This window comes from Salvelinus sp. IW2-2015, linkage group LG16, assembly GCF_002910315.2.
Source record: "Salvelinus sp. IW2-2015 linkage group LG16, ASM291031v2, whole genome shotgun sequence".
NCBI lineage: Eukaryota > Metazoa > Chordata > Actinopteri > Salmoniformes > Salmonidae > Salvelinus > Salvelinus sp. IW2-2015.
Genome location: NC_036856.1, coordinates 31,356,485 through 31,372,057, shown reverse-complemented (window position 1 = coordinate 31,372,057; position 15,573 = coordinate 31,356,485). Strand labels below are relative to the sequence as shown.

Genomic DNA, 15,573 nt, shown 5'->3' with positions numbered 1-15,573 from the left:
AACTGTGTGTAAGACAATACATACAGTTGAAGACAGAAGTTTAGCCAAATACATTTAAACTCAGTTTTTCACAATTCCTGACATTTAATCCTAGTAAAAAAATCCCTGTTTTAGGTCAGTTAGGATCACCACTTTATTTTAAGAGTGTGAAATGTCAGAATAATAGTAGAGAATTATTTATTTCAGGTTTTATTTCTTTCATCACATTCCCAGTGGGTCAGAAGTTTACATACACTCAATTAGTATTTGGTAGCATTGCCTTTAAATTGTTTAACTTGGGTCAAATGTTTCGGTTAGCCTTCCACAAGCTTCCCACAATAAGTTGGGTGAATTRTTTGCCCATTCCTCCTGACAGAGCTGGTGTAACTGAGTCAGGTTTGTAGGCCTCCTTATTTGCACACGCTTTTTCAGTTCTGCCCACAAAAGTTCTATGGGATTGAGGTCAGGGCTTTGTGATGGCCACTCCAATACCTTGACTTTGTTGTCCTTAAGCCATTTTGCCACAACTTTGTAAGTATGCTTGGGGTCATTGTCCATTTGCAATACCCATTTGCAACCAAGCTTTAACTTCCTGACTGATGTCTTGAGATGTTGCTTCAATATATCCATATAATTTTCCTCCCTCATGATGCAATCTATTTTGTGAAGTACACCAGTCCCTCCTGCAGCAAAGCACCCCCACAACATGATGCTGCCACCCCTGTGCTTCACGTTTGGGATGGTGTTCTTCAGCTTGCAAGGCTCCCCCTTTTTCCTCCAAACATAGCAATGGTCATTATGGCCAAACAGTTCTATTTTTGTGTCATCAGACCAGAGGACATTTCTCCAAAAAGTACAATCTTTGTCCTCATGTGCAGTTGCAAACCGTAGTCTGGCATTTTATGGCGGTTTTGGAGCAGTGGCTTCTTCCTTGCTGAGCGGCCTTTCAGGTTATATCGATATAGGACTTGTTTTACTGTGGATATAAATACTTTTTGTATCTGTTTCCTCCAGCATCTTCACAAGGTCCTTTGCTGTTGTTCTGGGATTGATTTGAACTTTTCGAAACCAAAGTATGTTCATCTCTAGGAGACAGAACGCGTCTCCTTCCTGAGTGGTATGACGGCTGCGTGGTCCCATGGTGTTTATACTTGCGTACTATTGTTTGTACAGATGAACGTGGTACCTTCAGGCGTTTGGAAACTGCTCCCAAGGATGAACCAGACTTGTGGAGGTCTACAATTTTTTTCCCTCAGGTCTTGGCTGATTTCTTTTGATTTTCCCATGATGTCAAGCAAAGAGGCACTGAGTTTGAAGGTAGGCATTGAAACACATCCACAAGTACACCTCCAATTGACTCAAATTATGTCAATTAGCCTATCAGAAGCTTCTAAAGCCATGACATAATTTTCTGGAATTTTCCAAGCCGTTTAAAGGCACATTCAACTTAGTGTATGTAAACTTCTGACCCACTGGAATTGTGATACAGTGAAATAATCTGTCCGTAAGCAATTGTTGGAAAAATGACTTGTGTCATGTATTAAGTACATGTCCCAACCGACTTGCCAAAACTATAGTTTGTTTAACAAGAAATTTGTGGAGTCGTTGAAAAATTAGTTTTAATGACTCCAACCAAAGTGTATGTAAACTTCCAACTTCAACTGTACTTAACAAGTTTTTTTTWATCTTTTTTTTTTATATAGCCCTTTGTACATCAGCTAATATCTCGAAGTGCTGTACAGAAACCCAGCCTAAAACAAGTTGCATTATACAGTAGCTGTAGCCTTTAGGTATGCGCTACCCATTGATTAACCTTCACCACTATTCATTACCTTAGTTTACTTACACAGTAGCGGCTGGTACTCATACGAGACCCTCGTCCTTCAGCATATCAGTGCAGACAGTTGTCACGCTATGTGTAGTTAGACAACGATGAATGTCTGGAATATGAGTATGTTGGTGAATGTGTGTGGCATTGTATGTTAAACAAAGGAAGGCTCAGTCAGTCGTTTACCTGCACTTTATTTGTTAAGCTTGGTCAGGTGTGTATTTTGTGTTGTGTGTTTGTCACTCGTGTGCTTTCATCACGACAGCCGTGGTAGTGTAGGAGAAGGGACTCAGCAACAGGGCCAGAGTGTAGTGACGATGTCCCTCCGCGTGGGCCTCGAACACCACCTGTACACACGGCACATCAGTTTGTACTGCTGTTTTACTTCTATGAATTCTCTCTCACAGACTGACATCCAGGAAGACCGATTTACTTTTGTCCAACTAGGTCTATGAACTCTTTCCACTTAGGACAAATTCTTTCCATTGAGGACAAACATTGTAGAGTAGCAAACAAAAAGCTATTGATACAGGTCAAAGCCAGTGTGCTGTCGCAAGCAATTTAATCACATCATGGCGTTTCATATAATTCATAATGGAAGGGGGGATATTGTCACATTCTGTTATTTTCTTTTCCCTTTAACCATTTAATTATTCTGTCTCCGATTTTTAGGTCCAAATGTTTATGGTTTGTCTACTTTCCATGGTGAGTAATATTTTATCTATGGGGTAAAACTGGTGTAGTTCTAGATGTAATCTAGTCTTTAGGCACATTACTGAGTTACAAATGTCCACTGTCTGGCCTACTACACACTCAGGTTGTACACAAGATTCTACATGGAACCAAAAAGCGTTTTCCTTTGGAGACAGCCGTGGAACCTTTTTGGAACCATTTTTTCTAAGAGTGTACTGTAGTACATCATGCTACACAACCTTAGTTTGTACTAGGTCTCTGAGAGCAGTGAGAGGGTTAAAGGTTGGTGATTGTACTCACTTCAGCAGTCTCGTGGAAAGGCGTGGTTCCCTGAGACTTCCAGTAGGCCTTAGTGTCAAACTCAACTCGGTACACCCCCGACTGGAAGTCCTGATCTGAGATCAGATTATGGACCTCCCCTGTCAAGTCTGTCACTCTAAGAGAGAGAGGGTGTCACAGGTTAAACTTTTTTATAGCTTAGAAGCATAACATTTCATTATGAAATTGGTTAACAAATCTTTCTGAATGCATATTATATTAGTTGAAATAAGTCAGTTAACAACATTGCCCAAACAGTGGTGCATCCTCATACGTACCCACTAGCAACCTGTGCCCAGGTCACTCCATTGACTCGTCGGGAGACACTCAGTGCCACGGCGCCCGCTGGTACACCCTTCACCGCATCCAAAATCTTAACCATTAACGGGCAGTGAGTGTCTGACTCACCGTGCCTGTCCTGGACCACAAACCACAACCATGGTTATAACTAATACAATCCATGAACTGGCTGAACCACAAACCAACCGTCACACACTGCACACAGTATCACAGTCATTCAAGACTTACCACAACACAATCATAACTAACAATACACATAACACAGGACCTAGTTTACAAAGACAAACACTATAAACAACATCCTGGGCATTGGGAAGACTGACCACACAAATATAAACACCCATGGCTGGCCAGACACAGTTAAAAGTTCAGTGTTACTTTTTGGCTATCAGTTGGTGCCCAGCATTAGCATACCCATGTGCCTACGCCAGCCAGACACAACACCCCTTACAAAAAAGAAATGCTGTTTTGAAAGTGCACTAACTGCAGTTGACTGTGGTATTTTGGATGCAATAATTGCAGAATAACTTCAGTTTACTGGGCAGCAGGTAGCCTAGTGGTTAGAGCGTTGGGTCAGTAACCAAAAGGTTGCTAGATCGAATTCCTGAGCTGACAAGGTAAAAAATTGTAATTCTGTCCCTGAACAAGGCAGTTAACCCACTGTTGCTAGGCCGTCATTGTAAATAAGAATTTGTTCTTAACTGACTTGCCTCGTTAAATAAATAAAATAAAAACTGCAGTCGCACTGCAAAATTACTGCAGTAATATTGTATTTGCAGCATACTGCATTTATACTGCAATCTTACGAAATAAGGGACAACTCTGCCAACAGGGTCAGAAATACATAGTAGACAGACGGTAACCTACAGTAATGCATTCTGTCATCACTATTGGTCAGACAAGGCTGGTAGAGTTCAAATAATAGCTATAGAAATGGTTAGAAACATTTAACCAGTTGTAATCATGACACTCGGCCTTAATATTGTTTATTTGGTTCTATCACGAGATAAAACCAGTCATGAAACAGAAGGCTTGGAATATGGGCTTGACTTTCTAATTATGAAAGTATCTGACGAAGTTAGACATTACAAAACTGCCATTTTGTAATGTCTGAGCTTTGGATTTTGAGGATAGAAAATGGTAGGTTACGCCTAGAAACGTTGTCCAGTGCTCCCATGTAAAATGGGGGAGGAAAGAATGAGGACTTCTTTTTCCAGCTAATTTTAGTCATTTCCAGTGTAGTTGGAGGACAAGAAGGTCAAAGTGCGGATGTGGACCAGAGAGAACAAGTGGTGATGTGAGGTCATTGACCGCGTTGCATTCCATCCCACACTGATGGTAAACACTACTGCCTGTAATGCACGCACGCACACACACTCCAAGATGCTGATAGCATCTGACAGTGTTGGAAGCTACTCTGAAAATATAGTTTACCAAGCTACCAATTACTTCACACTGAAGGAAGTTAAGCTACCCTTAAGAAAAATATACTTAACTAAAGTTACTGTGAAAAAGTAGTTCACATCATCTAAACTATTTTGTGGTAAATTATATCTAAATTTGAAATATCATACACTACAAATTGCAAGAACAGATCACTCTGGACTCAGATGTTAACAGAACGTGTAATTTGGCTGATTTAAAACACAAACTGTGTTTTAAGTGACAGTTATGCAGGTCTGATGGCGAAAAATAGAGAAATTGTCTACTTCACCTTTTATTTTATTTTTGCCCAAAAAAGTAGTGTGTAGTTCCAGTAGTTGGCTACACCTCTACATGGCAAGAAAGTAAAATGTTTTTTTTTGCTACTGCAAAATGTAGTTAAACTAGTAATTTAACTATATGTAGTTCAGTATTCCCCAACACTGGCATCTAATATCTCAACTTCAAACACGAACAACTGCGCAAATGTTTCATATTCTAGGTATGACTTTTTATGATCTAATATTGTACGTTTACACAGCTAACAAACCTTATCAGTTATTGTTTATCAGTTATATGCCCTGACAACATTCTGACAACATGCCCTGACAAGCCCACACTGAATGGTGCAGTGACCCCTGACAAAGACCGACAGATGCCCAAACATACTCACCACTGGGGCGGCGCTACAGAGTAGGACAGCAGTGGCTAGCAGCACACAGAGCAGTGAACTGTCCATTTGGAGCGAAAACTGGTTGGTGGCTCTAACACAGGCAAACCTATAGACTTAGACTGACTGACTGACTGACTGACTGGCATAGAATTGGGCAACACACCCCTATCTGGTACCTTTATACACTGAACCCCCCTCCCCCCCGCCCGGTGCCTGACGAGAGGCCGGTGCCTGCATCTATTGACTAAGTCAATAATGAGGGAATCAGTAACTCTCACACACAAATCATGCTTTGTGGCCATCTTATAAACATGTGATTGGTAAGAGGATAATGTAGGTGCCAGTCTTCTGAGATTACAGATTAGTCTAACCTGGAACAACAATGGATGGGTCCAATCCAGCAGCGGATATAAATGTCACCTTAATTAACCTGGAGAAAGAATTACAAACCACGTTCTCTCAATGCCCAGACCCAGATTTACCTGTCATTAGGTGAAATTACATTACATTGCAGAATGTTATCAAAAGTATCTGCTGTTTATCACTAAACACATCGCTGCCAAACAGAGATTCATAGTACTTCATACCAATCTCAAATACGACACAAACCTACATCCTGGTTCTGGAGGATACTCTAGCATACACAGTAGAAGTACAAGTTCAGCTCTTGAAGTAAAAAATGCTTTCCTGAAGACAACAGATTGACTCCTCAAGAATGAATAAGAAAACAAGGCCCTAGATAAATCCTGACTTTTCAAAGTTATTTTATAACATGTTCCTGTTCCAATACTTCCTCTCCTCTCTTGGCTATTGATAGAGGCTTAGTGCAATGTGTCAAACTGTCATACGGTACAGTATATTCTTACATTTTGCCTGCAGATGGAGCCAAGGCATTTATAGCTCATGTTGGTTAGTGATAAACCACCGGTGGAGGCCTATATTCAGTAGGTTGCAATGTTCAGAGGCCGACACACAGATTTAAAAAAGTTTAGTTATATAGGTTTTAAACTCTTCTGTATACTTTTGACCTTTTTATCAGAGTATTCCCATATAAAACAGGACAGTCTGTGGTAACAGGTGCGTGTGCTGTTGAGAAGTGTATCTGTTGGCCCCCGTGGTTGGAGAGTTTTGTGGTGTGTGAAGACGCCCTGCAGGCCTCTTCATGTTTGTTTTACTGCTTCTCTTCTCACTGCCCTGAGGGGAATCAAAATATTAATGATCTATTATGACACCTATGAGAACCACAGACCACAGGTAGTTTGTCTCAAACGGCACCCTATATAGTGAACTACTTTTCAAAAGTAGTGCACTACAAATGGAATAGGGTGCCATTTGGGACATATTCWCTSAGCAGTTTATTGAGCTAGAACTGACAACCGAGAGAAACCACTGGCTGTAAAGAGATTAATACGCACTAATAATTATTTTTTTCCCCACCAAAACATTTATTTAATAAGCATGTTCAGACAATTTATTTCATTTATTATATTTGTTAAAAAAAGGAAACAAAACATTGAACGTCAGAAGTTTCAAACATTAAACCATCGTTGGCATTCCATCATTGTTAACAAAAACAATGGTGTTGGTGTCTGTGTAGTGATTCCCAGTGCTATAGTATATGATAATGCAGGATAAATTGTACATTACAAGTATTATTTTTCACATTTATTTTCCCCCATACAAGCGCAGTCTTGTATCTAAACATACCCCACTCTGTCTTGTGATTTACAATAACAATGTTTAAGTAGTTTCTGTTTGAAAAAAGCTGACACCCATTGACTTTGTAGTAAAGGCTGAAATAAAACCACATACCACAAAAAACGAAAGACCAAACATACTGCATTTCCCTATGGGACTCCCAATCACAGCCGGATGTGATAAAGCCTGGATTCGAACCAGGGACTGTAGTGAAGCCTCTTGCACTGAGATGCAGTGCCTTAGACCACTGTGCCACAGTGCACTACTTTTGACCAGAACCACAAAAGCTGAAAGACCCAACATACTGCTTTACATAAAAGATCTATGATTGATAAACCAATTACTGACAAACATAAACCTGTGAAGCAAAACCAATGAACAAAAACCTATAAACAAAGTCAGATATATACAAAAATGTCCTCCACATTATGGCTGTGAGTGCAAAGAGCTCTCACTGTTGTTTGCACTTTGCTGTGGGACTCTTTGGACTCTTGGGAGTAGATTCTTTCTTGGAGCCCATCCTGAATTTGTTACGGAAAGATGAAGCCAATGGCTTTGGGGCCTGTTCTGACCCACCAGCCGCCCCTGCGGCCTCATCTGATGTCTCACCCGCAGCCTCCACTACTGTATCATCCACTGCTGCACCTGCCACTGCATTTATAGCCTCACCTGCCTCAACAGCAACCTCACCTGTAGCCTCTGGTGTTGAGGAGGTCACCTCTACTTCTTCAACTGTCTCAACAGCAGACTCCATCTCCTCTCCTACTACATTCTCACTATCGTCTACTTCTACTCTTAGTGTTTTGACTTCAGCGATTTGGCGAGAGGTGACCAGACTCTCTCCCACCTCGTCATCCTCTTCTTCAGATTCCTCTAAATCACCTGTAGCCTTTAGGGCTGAACAAACTGCTTCTTCTGCCACTAGTTCAACAGACTCCACCTCACCCTCCACAGTCACTAAGTCTGCGCCTCCAGATAAATCTTGATCAACAGAAACTTGGCTCTCCCTAACAACAGTGCCCTCTTCTATCATTCCATCACCTGATGTTGGCATCAGGCCTGTAGTAAACTGGCTTGGTATGTCCTCTATGTTCTCTGAGTCTAGTGTTCCAGTCTCTTCTGATGTCTCTATGTCCTGATCTACCTCTGTGTACTCCTGTTCTGGTGCTGACTCATCAAATGCTTCACTCTGTACCACAGAGGTATCCTCTGTCGCCTGGGAAGACTCCACCTCTCCCACCACCTCTCCCACCTCTCCCTCCACCTCCTCCTCTGTCACCTGGGAAGACTCCACCTCTCCCTCCACCTCCCCTCCACCTCCTCCACCTCTCCCTCCACCTCTCCCTCCACCTCTCCTCCACCTCTCCCGCCAGCTCTCCCGCCTCTCCCTCCATCTCTTCCTCCACCTCTCCCTCCACCTCCTCCTCTGTCGCTGGGAAGACTCCACCTCTCCCTCCACTCCTCCTCTGTCGCCTGGGAGACTCCACCTCTCCCTCCACTCCTCCTCTGTCGCTGGAAGACATCCACCTCTCCCCACCTCCTCTATCGCCTGGAGACTCCACCTCTCCCTCCACCTCCTCCTCTGTCGCCTGGGAAGACTCCACCTCTCCCTCCACACCTCCTCTGTCGCCTGGGAAGACTCCACCTCTCCTCCAGCTCCTCCTCTGTCACTGGGAAGACTCCACCTCTCCCTCCACCTCCTCCTCTGTCGCTGGGAAGACTCCACCTCTGTTTTCACGATAATTAATGCCTCACCTCCTCCTTCTGTCGCCTGGGAAGACTCCACCTCTCCCTCCACATCCTCCTCTGTCGCCTGGGAAGACTCCACATCTCCCTCCACATCCTCCTCTGTCGCCTGGGAAGACTCCACCTCTCCCTCAATCTCCACCTTTTCCTCCATCTTTCCCTTCACCTCTCCTATCTGAGCACTCAGCGCTGCCTCATCTCCCTGACTTCCCTCCTCCTGGACATCAGTGTCGCTATGTGATATTGGCTGATTCTGCCGCAACTCTGACACCAATTCCTCCTCAGGACTACCCTCTTCTTTTTGGCCATCAAGTGCACTGTAAGCTGCTATGGGCAATTCTGATTTTAAGAAAACTTCTTCAGGTGCCTTCCCCTCCTCATCCTGGTTATCTGTTAGGCTATCTACTGTGAGCTCATCTAACTGAAGCTGTGACATAATTTCCTCCTCAGCTGTACCCTCCTCTTGGCTATCAGTGATGTCATCAACTGTGACCTGATCTTGCTGTGCTTCTGATATCATTATCTCTTCTGTCTCAGTAATACCCTTCTCTAGTTGACCGTTAGTGACTGGATCCACCGTTAGCTCAACTTCCTGCGATTCTGAAACCACTTCTTCCTCCAGAGTCAGTTCTGCTGATTCTTCCTCGGTTCCCTGATCTGTACCAACTAGATCTATAATGTCTTCTTCCTCTGCTGGCTGATCTGTACCAACTAGATCTATAATGTCTTCTTCCTCGGCTGACTGATCTGTACCAACTAGATCTATAAAGTCTTCATCCTCGGTTGGCTGATCTGTACCAACTAAATCTATAATGTCTGATTCGGACATGGATGCTTCTTCTGAGGAGGCCTCGACTACCATGGACACATCCTCATCGGACAGCTGGTCCTCAGAGTCAACTAGGCCTTCTTCATCGAGAGCTCCAGAGACTTCATTTAATTGAGTTGATGCATCTTCCTCTGTTGGATGGCTTGACTCAATGGATTGGTATGTTAGTTTGTGTTCCAGTGACTCAGATGGCTCAACCTGTTCTGTTGATGGCTCTGAGGCCAAAGCTAAAGTTACGGGTTCTTCCTCAGTCACAGCTGTTTCTTTTGTCTGTTCTAAAGGCTCCTTTTCCTCCTCCTCATTCTCTTCCTCCTGCTGTTCCTCTTCTTCCTCCTCCTCTCCTTCCTCTTCCTCCTCTTCCTCCTCCTCTATTTGCTCACCTGGTTCACCTGGTTCTGCCACTGACTCAAATGACTCTGGAATTTCAACAGTAACCGGAGTTGGTTGAGATTCACCTGTTGGCGCTGCCCCCTCCATCTGGCCACGGCGACCCCCTGGGGGGCTCTGTGGCACCCACATTGGGAGTCCCTGCGATCCTATAACTATCTGCCCTACCCTCCCTGGCCCCATTCCAGCTGGCCCAACCCCAATAGGCCCACCCCCAACCTGCCTCACCCTTGTAAAGTTGTGTCCTGGCATAACGCCATACACACCTCCACCACCCCCACCCACACCCTGGGCTGCCAGGCCTAAAACCCCCTGAGGGGGAGCAGCCTCCTTCACCAGGAATGCACCCCTGGGCAAACTGCCCTGAGAAGGTACACCTGGGACCCCAGACCCCACCTGTGGCTCTCCACTTACATTAACCTGCCTTTCCATGTAAACATAGTTACCATCAGGGCTGTGCCCCACTACAGACAGACCACCCAGGCCACCTCTGGGTAGGGAGCCTTGGATCCAGCCAGGGCTTCTGGGACTACCCAGCCCCAGCATGGTGGGGCTTCCTGGGCTACTGGGACTACCCAGCCCCAGCATGGTGGGGCTTCCTGGGCTACTGGGACTGATGGGGCTTGTGGAGGTCTCTGATATGACCCTGTTGCCTTGGATGACAAGGCCTCCCAGACTTCCCATGCTTCCAGACACAGGGGGCCCGTTGAGCACTACCATACGCTTTAGGTTGGTAGTAGAGCCGCCATCAGCCAGTACATACTGTATGGGTTGCATCAGGGGCTGCACAACGGGCTGCATGGTGGTGTAGTACATAGGCTGTTGCTGCAGCAGAATCGTCTGGGTAGGGGGCGGTGGGAAAGTGGCGGACTGACTGTTAGAGAAGTTACTAACTCCAGTGGCAGGGGGACTGGTGGGAGGTGTTTGGGAGATATTGACTCTGCTGGTGCTGGTGGACGATGGGTTGATATTGACATTTCTAATGGAAGATTTGGTGATGTTGACATTGCTGGCGGTGACGATGCTCTCTCTTTTGATTTCAGGGTGTTTTGGCTCGACGATGCGCTCCACCATTCTGGGTTTGGGTTGAGGTTTTGGAGGAGAGCAGATGTCAGCCAGGGTCTTGAACTTTGGCCCCATGTCATTGAGGAACTGGAGGTTGTTGTCAGATTCCAGGAGGCTGCAGCATCCCACTGAGCCCACAGGAGAGCCCTGGCCCTCGTAGTCATACACCAACATACTGTCCTTCTGTGGAGGGTTCTGAGATGCACATGCCACTTTCTGAATGAGGGGATAAGATAGACTCATTTGACATACCGTGTGTCTTTTTTTGTGATCAGAACTTAGATTGTACATGCTTGAGACCTAATTGTTGTATATTAGTGCGTATATGTGGTCCCCAACATATACATGTTGTATATGTTGGGGACCTAAATCAAATGTGGACATAAGACATTTTCAACAGTTTCTGCATTATTGAAATACAGTATTTTCCCTCATAACAAAGATGTTCAACCATTTACCTGTGAGTAGTAGCTATCCAGGAAAGTACATGGGAGTGCCATGTCCTCATAGATGTCTTGTTTGACATGTGAGGTGTGTGTGGTGTATCTGGAATGCATGGTGCTGCTTCCCAGCCCCATACTAGCCTCAAAGCCTCCACCATTCTGGAGTCCATAGCTGTAGTCTATCTCCATACCCATGGGCCTGTGGCTCTGCTCCCGACGCAGTGTATGCATGTCCTCACTGGAGACCCCACTGCTCTGACGTATATTATTTGTAGTATCACGTGAGGATTTTGTGGCAATGTTTGCTGGCTGAATTGATCCTGTTCCTAGTGCAGCCCTTCCATCAGTTACAGTTGTAGGAATACTGAGTAGGGGCACCTCCTACACAACAAAACAAATAGACAATCAAACCGACATGTTAATACATCTCAAATAACCATAGGAATGTAACACAATCTTAAAATAACCTATTTTACGTACAATAAAAGTTTGTGGACATTCCTTCAAATTACTGGATTTGGCTATTTCAGCCACACCCGTTGCTGACAGGTGTATAAAATCAAGCACACAGCCATGCAATCTCCATAGACAAGAATTGGCAGTAGAAAAGCCTGTACTGAAGAGCTCAGCATAGGATGCCACCTCAGTTCATCATATTTCTGCCCTGCTAGAGTTGTAAAGGATGTTATTGTGAAGTGGAAACGTCTAGGAACAACAGTGGCTCAACCGCGAAGTGGTAGACCACACAAGCTCACAGAACAGGACCGCTGAGTGTTGAAGTGCATAGCGTGTAAAAACATTTTTGACACTCATTAACGAGTTCCAAACTGCCTCTGGAAGCAACGTCAGCACAAGAACTGTTTGTTGGGAGCTTAAAATCACCATGCGCAATGCCAAGTGTCGGCTGGAGTGGTGTAAAGTTTGCCGCCATTGGACTCTGGAGCAGTGGAAACGTGTTCTCTGGAGTGATGAATCACACTTCACCATCTGGCAGACCGACGGATGAATCTGGGTTTGGTGGATGTCAGGAGAACGTGCCAACTGTAAAGTTTGGTGGAGGAGGGCTATAATTTGGGGCTGTTTTCATGGTTCGGGCTAGGCCCCTTAGTTCCAGTGAAGGGAAATCTTAGCGCTACAGCATACAATTACTGTACATTCTAGACAATTCCTTTCTTCCAACTTTGTGGCAACAGTTTGGGGAAGGCCCTTTCCTGTTCAGCATGACAATGCCCCTGTGCACAAAACGAGGTCCATACAGAAATGGTTTGTCAAGATCGGTGTGGAAGAACTTGACTTGCCTGGACCTAAACTCCATCGAACACCTTTGGGATGAATTAGAACGCTGACTGCAAGCCAGGTCTAATCACCCAACATCAGTGCCCGACCTCACTAATGCTCTTGTGGCTGAATGGGAGCAAGTCCCCTCAGCAATGTTCCAACATCTAGTGGAAAGCCTTCCCAGAAGAGTGGAGGCTGTTATAGCAGCAAAGGGGGGACCAACTCCATATTAATGCACATGATTTTGGAATGAGATGTTCGATGAGCAGTGTATATAGTGGCCATATAGTGTATTAACGTAAAAGCATTGAATATGTATGTCACATACAGTATGTTGATGTTTGTAATTGTGAATATTTTACATATAATAGCTATACATCTCATAACTGACATATAAACTGACAAAATAGTTACAATGTCAATATGGGAACTTGAAGGCATCACCTTATCCTCTCCCTTTCCCTCAGTGTGGTAGGATATGAGGTATTCCTTGGCATCGAACGGCAGGTCAGTGAACTGGTCAGCGAAGGCTCCTCTACACTGACAGAACAGCAGCAGCAGAGGTACCACTGCAAACACAGAGACAAGGAGACACACTTCATTGTGAGTATGAATGTGTGTGTGCGCACGTGTTGTGTCTGTGAACTGACGTGTATTCCTAATAAACTTGTGAGGCATGACTGTGTGTGTGTGTGAAATATGAGTGTCTTTTGCATAGCCCAACTCACGTAGCAGAACACAGCTGGCTAAGATGAGCAGTCCGATGGCAGGGGTACCAATTTTGGCGTCGGTGGTCTTTTGGCGTAAACTGATAGTTCTGGAGTCACAGTCTTCCCCCTCCAAACAGGTACATACCTCCACCTTGAACACCTGTGGTGCTGGGCAGGACAGGCCCTGCTCGTCTGCCACCGCCACCCTCACCTCATACTCACCCGGCCACAACGCCTCAGTAGATCGCAGGACAGCCGTCGTGCCTAGGATATGTAGGGAGAGGGAGAGAAACAGAGAGGGATACTATGAATCTCCATGAATATGGATGAAATGTTTGACTGCATCATTACAGTGCATATTAACTTCATTTATGTTGGTAAGCTCTTACTTTTATGTAATTTGTTTTAATATAATTTTTGGGTTGAGGGGTTTGAGTGCTAGTGCAAGCAGTTAAGGGGGCAGAAACATCATTGTCTAGTTCCTCTTCCTAGTGAGAAACAGTTAGACAATGGACAGTGTATACAGTGCCTTCAGAAAGTATTCATACCCTTGACTTATTCCACATTTTGTTGTTACAGCCTGAATTCAAAATGGATTAAATAATTTTTTTCCACCAATCTACACACAATACCCTACATCGACATAGTGAAAACATGTTTTTAAAATGGATTTAAATGAAATACAGATCTCATTTACATAAGTATTCACACCCCTGAGTCAATACATGTTAGAATCAACTTTGGCAGCGATTACCACTGAGGCTTTCTGGGTAAGTCTCTTAGAGCTTTGTACACCTGGATTGCACAATATTTGCCCATTTGTTATTTTCAAAGTTCTTCAAGCTCTGTCAAATTGGTTGTTGATAGTGGTGGAAAAAGTACTCTATTGTCATACTTGAGTAAAAGTAAAGATACCTTAATTGAAAATGACTCAAGTAATAGTGAAAGTCACCTAGTAAAATACTACTTGAGTAAAAGTCTAAAAGTATTTGGTTTAAAATATACTTAAGTATCAAAAGTAAATGTAATTGCTAAAATATACTTATTCCTTATTTTAAGCCAACCAGATGGCACAATTTTATTTATTTATTTATAAATAGCCATAGATTTTCAAGCAGATTGAAGTCAAAACTGTAACTCGGCCACTCAGGAACATTCACTGTCTTCTTGGTATGCAACTTCAATGTAGATTTGGCCTTGTGTTTTAGGTTATTGTCCTGCTGAAAGGTGAGTTCATCTCCCAGTGTATGGAAAGTGAAAAGCCGACTGAACCCGATTTTCCTCTAGTATTTTGCCTGTGCTTAGCTCTATTCTGTTTATTTTTTATCCTGAAAAACTCACAAGTCCCAAACGATTACAAGAATACCCATAACATGATGCAGCCAACACTATGCTTGAAAATATGGAGAGTGGTACTCAGTAATATGTTGTATTGGACGTGCCAAACAACTTTGTTTGCAGGACAAAGATTGAATTGCTTTACCACATTTTTTGCAGTATTACTTTATTGCCTTATTGCAAACCGGATGCATGTTTTTGAATATTTGCCTGTATTCTGTATTTTTATTATTTTCACTCTGAAAATTAGGTTAGTATTGTGGAGCAACTATAATGTTGTTGATCCATCCTCAGTTTTTTTGAGTCCATGCAATTTATTATGTCACTTATTAAACACATTTTTACCCCTGAATTTATTTAGGCTTGCCATAACAAATTGGTTGAGTATTTATTGACTCAATACATTTCAGCTTTAAATGTTTAATTAATTTGTACAAATTTAGAAAAACATAATTCCACTTTGACATTATGGGATACTGTATTGTGTGCAGGCCAGTGACAAAAAAATGGCAATTTAATCCATTTTAAATTTAGGCTGTAACACCAAAAAATTTGGAAAAGTCCATGGGTGTGAATACGTTCTGAAAGCACTGTAAATGTTCCTGTACTGTTCTTACCATTGATGTGTTCTATTTCCCATTTGCCACGTGTCCCCTCAGCCACCACGGTGAAGGTGAACGGAGCTCCATTGGGCGAGACATCCTCGTCGAACGCGGTGGCGTTGACCGTATGTTTGCCCGAGCACACGCTCTCATAGGTAGTAGTAAGCATGGGGCAGTGGTCGTTGGAGTCTTGGACCTGGATAGCTATGGTGCCCGTGGCTGTCTTAGAGGGCATATCTGTAAACAATAGATGTTTTCATAGTC

General features: G+C 43.7%; 2 protein-coding genes across 5 annotated transcripts in view; both read right to left on the bottom strand.

The window, feature by feature from the left end:
* Nucleotides 1-1,984: 1,984 nt before the first annotated feature.
* Nucleotides 1,985-5,399, bottom strand: ttr (transthyretin (prealbumin, amyloidosis type I)). Its single transcript, XM_024003983.2, has 4 exons — nt 5,214-5,399; nt 3,097-3,236; nt 2,801-2,936; nt 1,985-2,154 (listed from the first exon to the last, which is right to left on the bottom strand). Exons 1-4 carry the CDS (start codon nt 5,277-5,279, stop codon nt 2,047-2,049), a joined length of 450 nt encoding a protein of 149 aa, XP_023859751.1. The 5' UTR covers nt 5,280-5,399; the 3' UTR covers nt 1,985-2,046.
* A 1,235-nt stretch (nt 5,400-6,634) lies between these two features.
* The window catches only part of si:ch73-74h11.1 (desmoglein-2.1), a 28,230-nt gene continuing 19,291 nt past the window's right edge, over nt 6,635-15,573 (bottom strand). Inside the window, exons 10-17 of one of the 4 annotated variants that reach the window (XM_070447654.1) lie at nt 15,325-15,546; nt 13,388-13,633; nt 13,104-13,228; nt 11,397-11,762; nt 8,667-11,154; nt 8,449-8,567; nt 8,330-8,375; nt 6,635-8,217 (exon numbers count right to left, since the gene is read on the bottom strand). In XM_070447654.1, coding sequence (XP_070303755.1) covers nt 8,096-8,217; nt 8,330-8,375; nt 8,449-8,567; nt 8,667-11,154; nt 11,397-11,762; nt 13,104-13,228; nt 13,388-13,633; nt 15,325-15,546 — 3,734 coding nt within the window. In that variant the 3' untranslated portion in view covers nt 6,635-8,095. Of the gene's footprint in view, nt 8,223-8,329; nt 8,376-8,448; nt 8,568-8,666; nt 11,155-11,396; nt 11,763-13,103; nt 13,229-13,387; nt 13,634-15,324; nt 15,547-15,573 lie in introns of all 4 variants that reach the window. The other 3 variants (XM_070447655.1, XM_070447656.1, XM_070447657.1) reach the window with 3 other exon arrangements.

Excerpts from the sequence above, each read along its gene's own strand:
- ttr (XM_024003983.2), bottom strand. The coding sequence starts at position 5,279 with ATGGACAGTTCACTGCTCTGTGTGCTGCTAGCCACTGCTGTCCTACTC. Across the intron at positions 2,937-3,096 it reads TGGGCACAGGTTGCTAGTGG|AGTGACAGACTTGACAGGGG; the intron begins GTACGTATGAGG and ends TCTCTCTCTTAG. Across the intron at positions 2,155-2,800 it reads CTTTCCACGAGACTGCTGAA|GTGGTGTTCGAGGCCCACGC; the intron begins GTGAGTACAATC and ends CCGTGTGTACAG.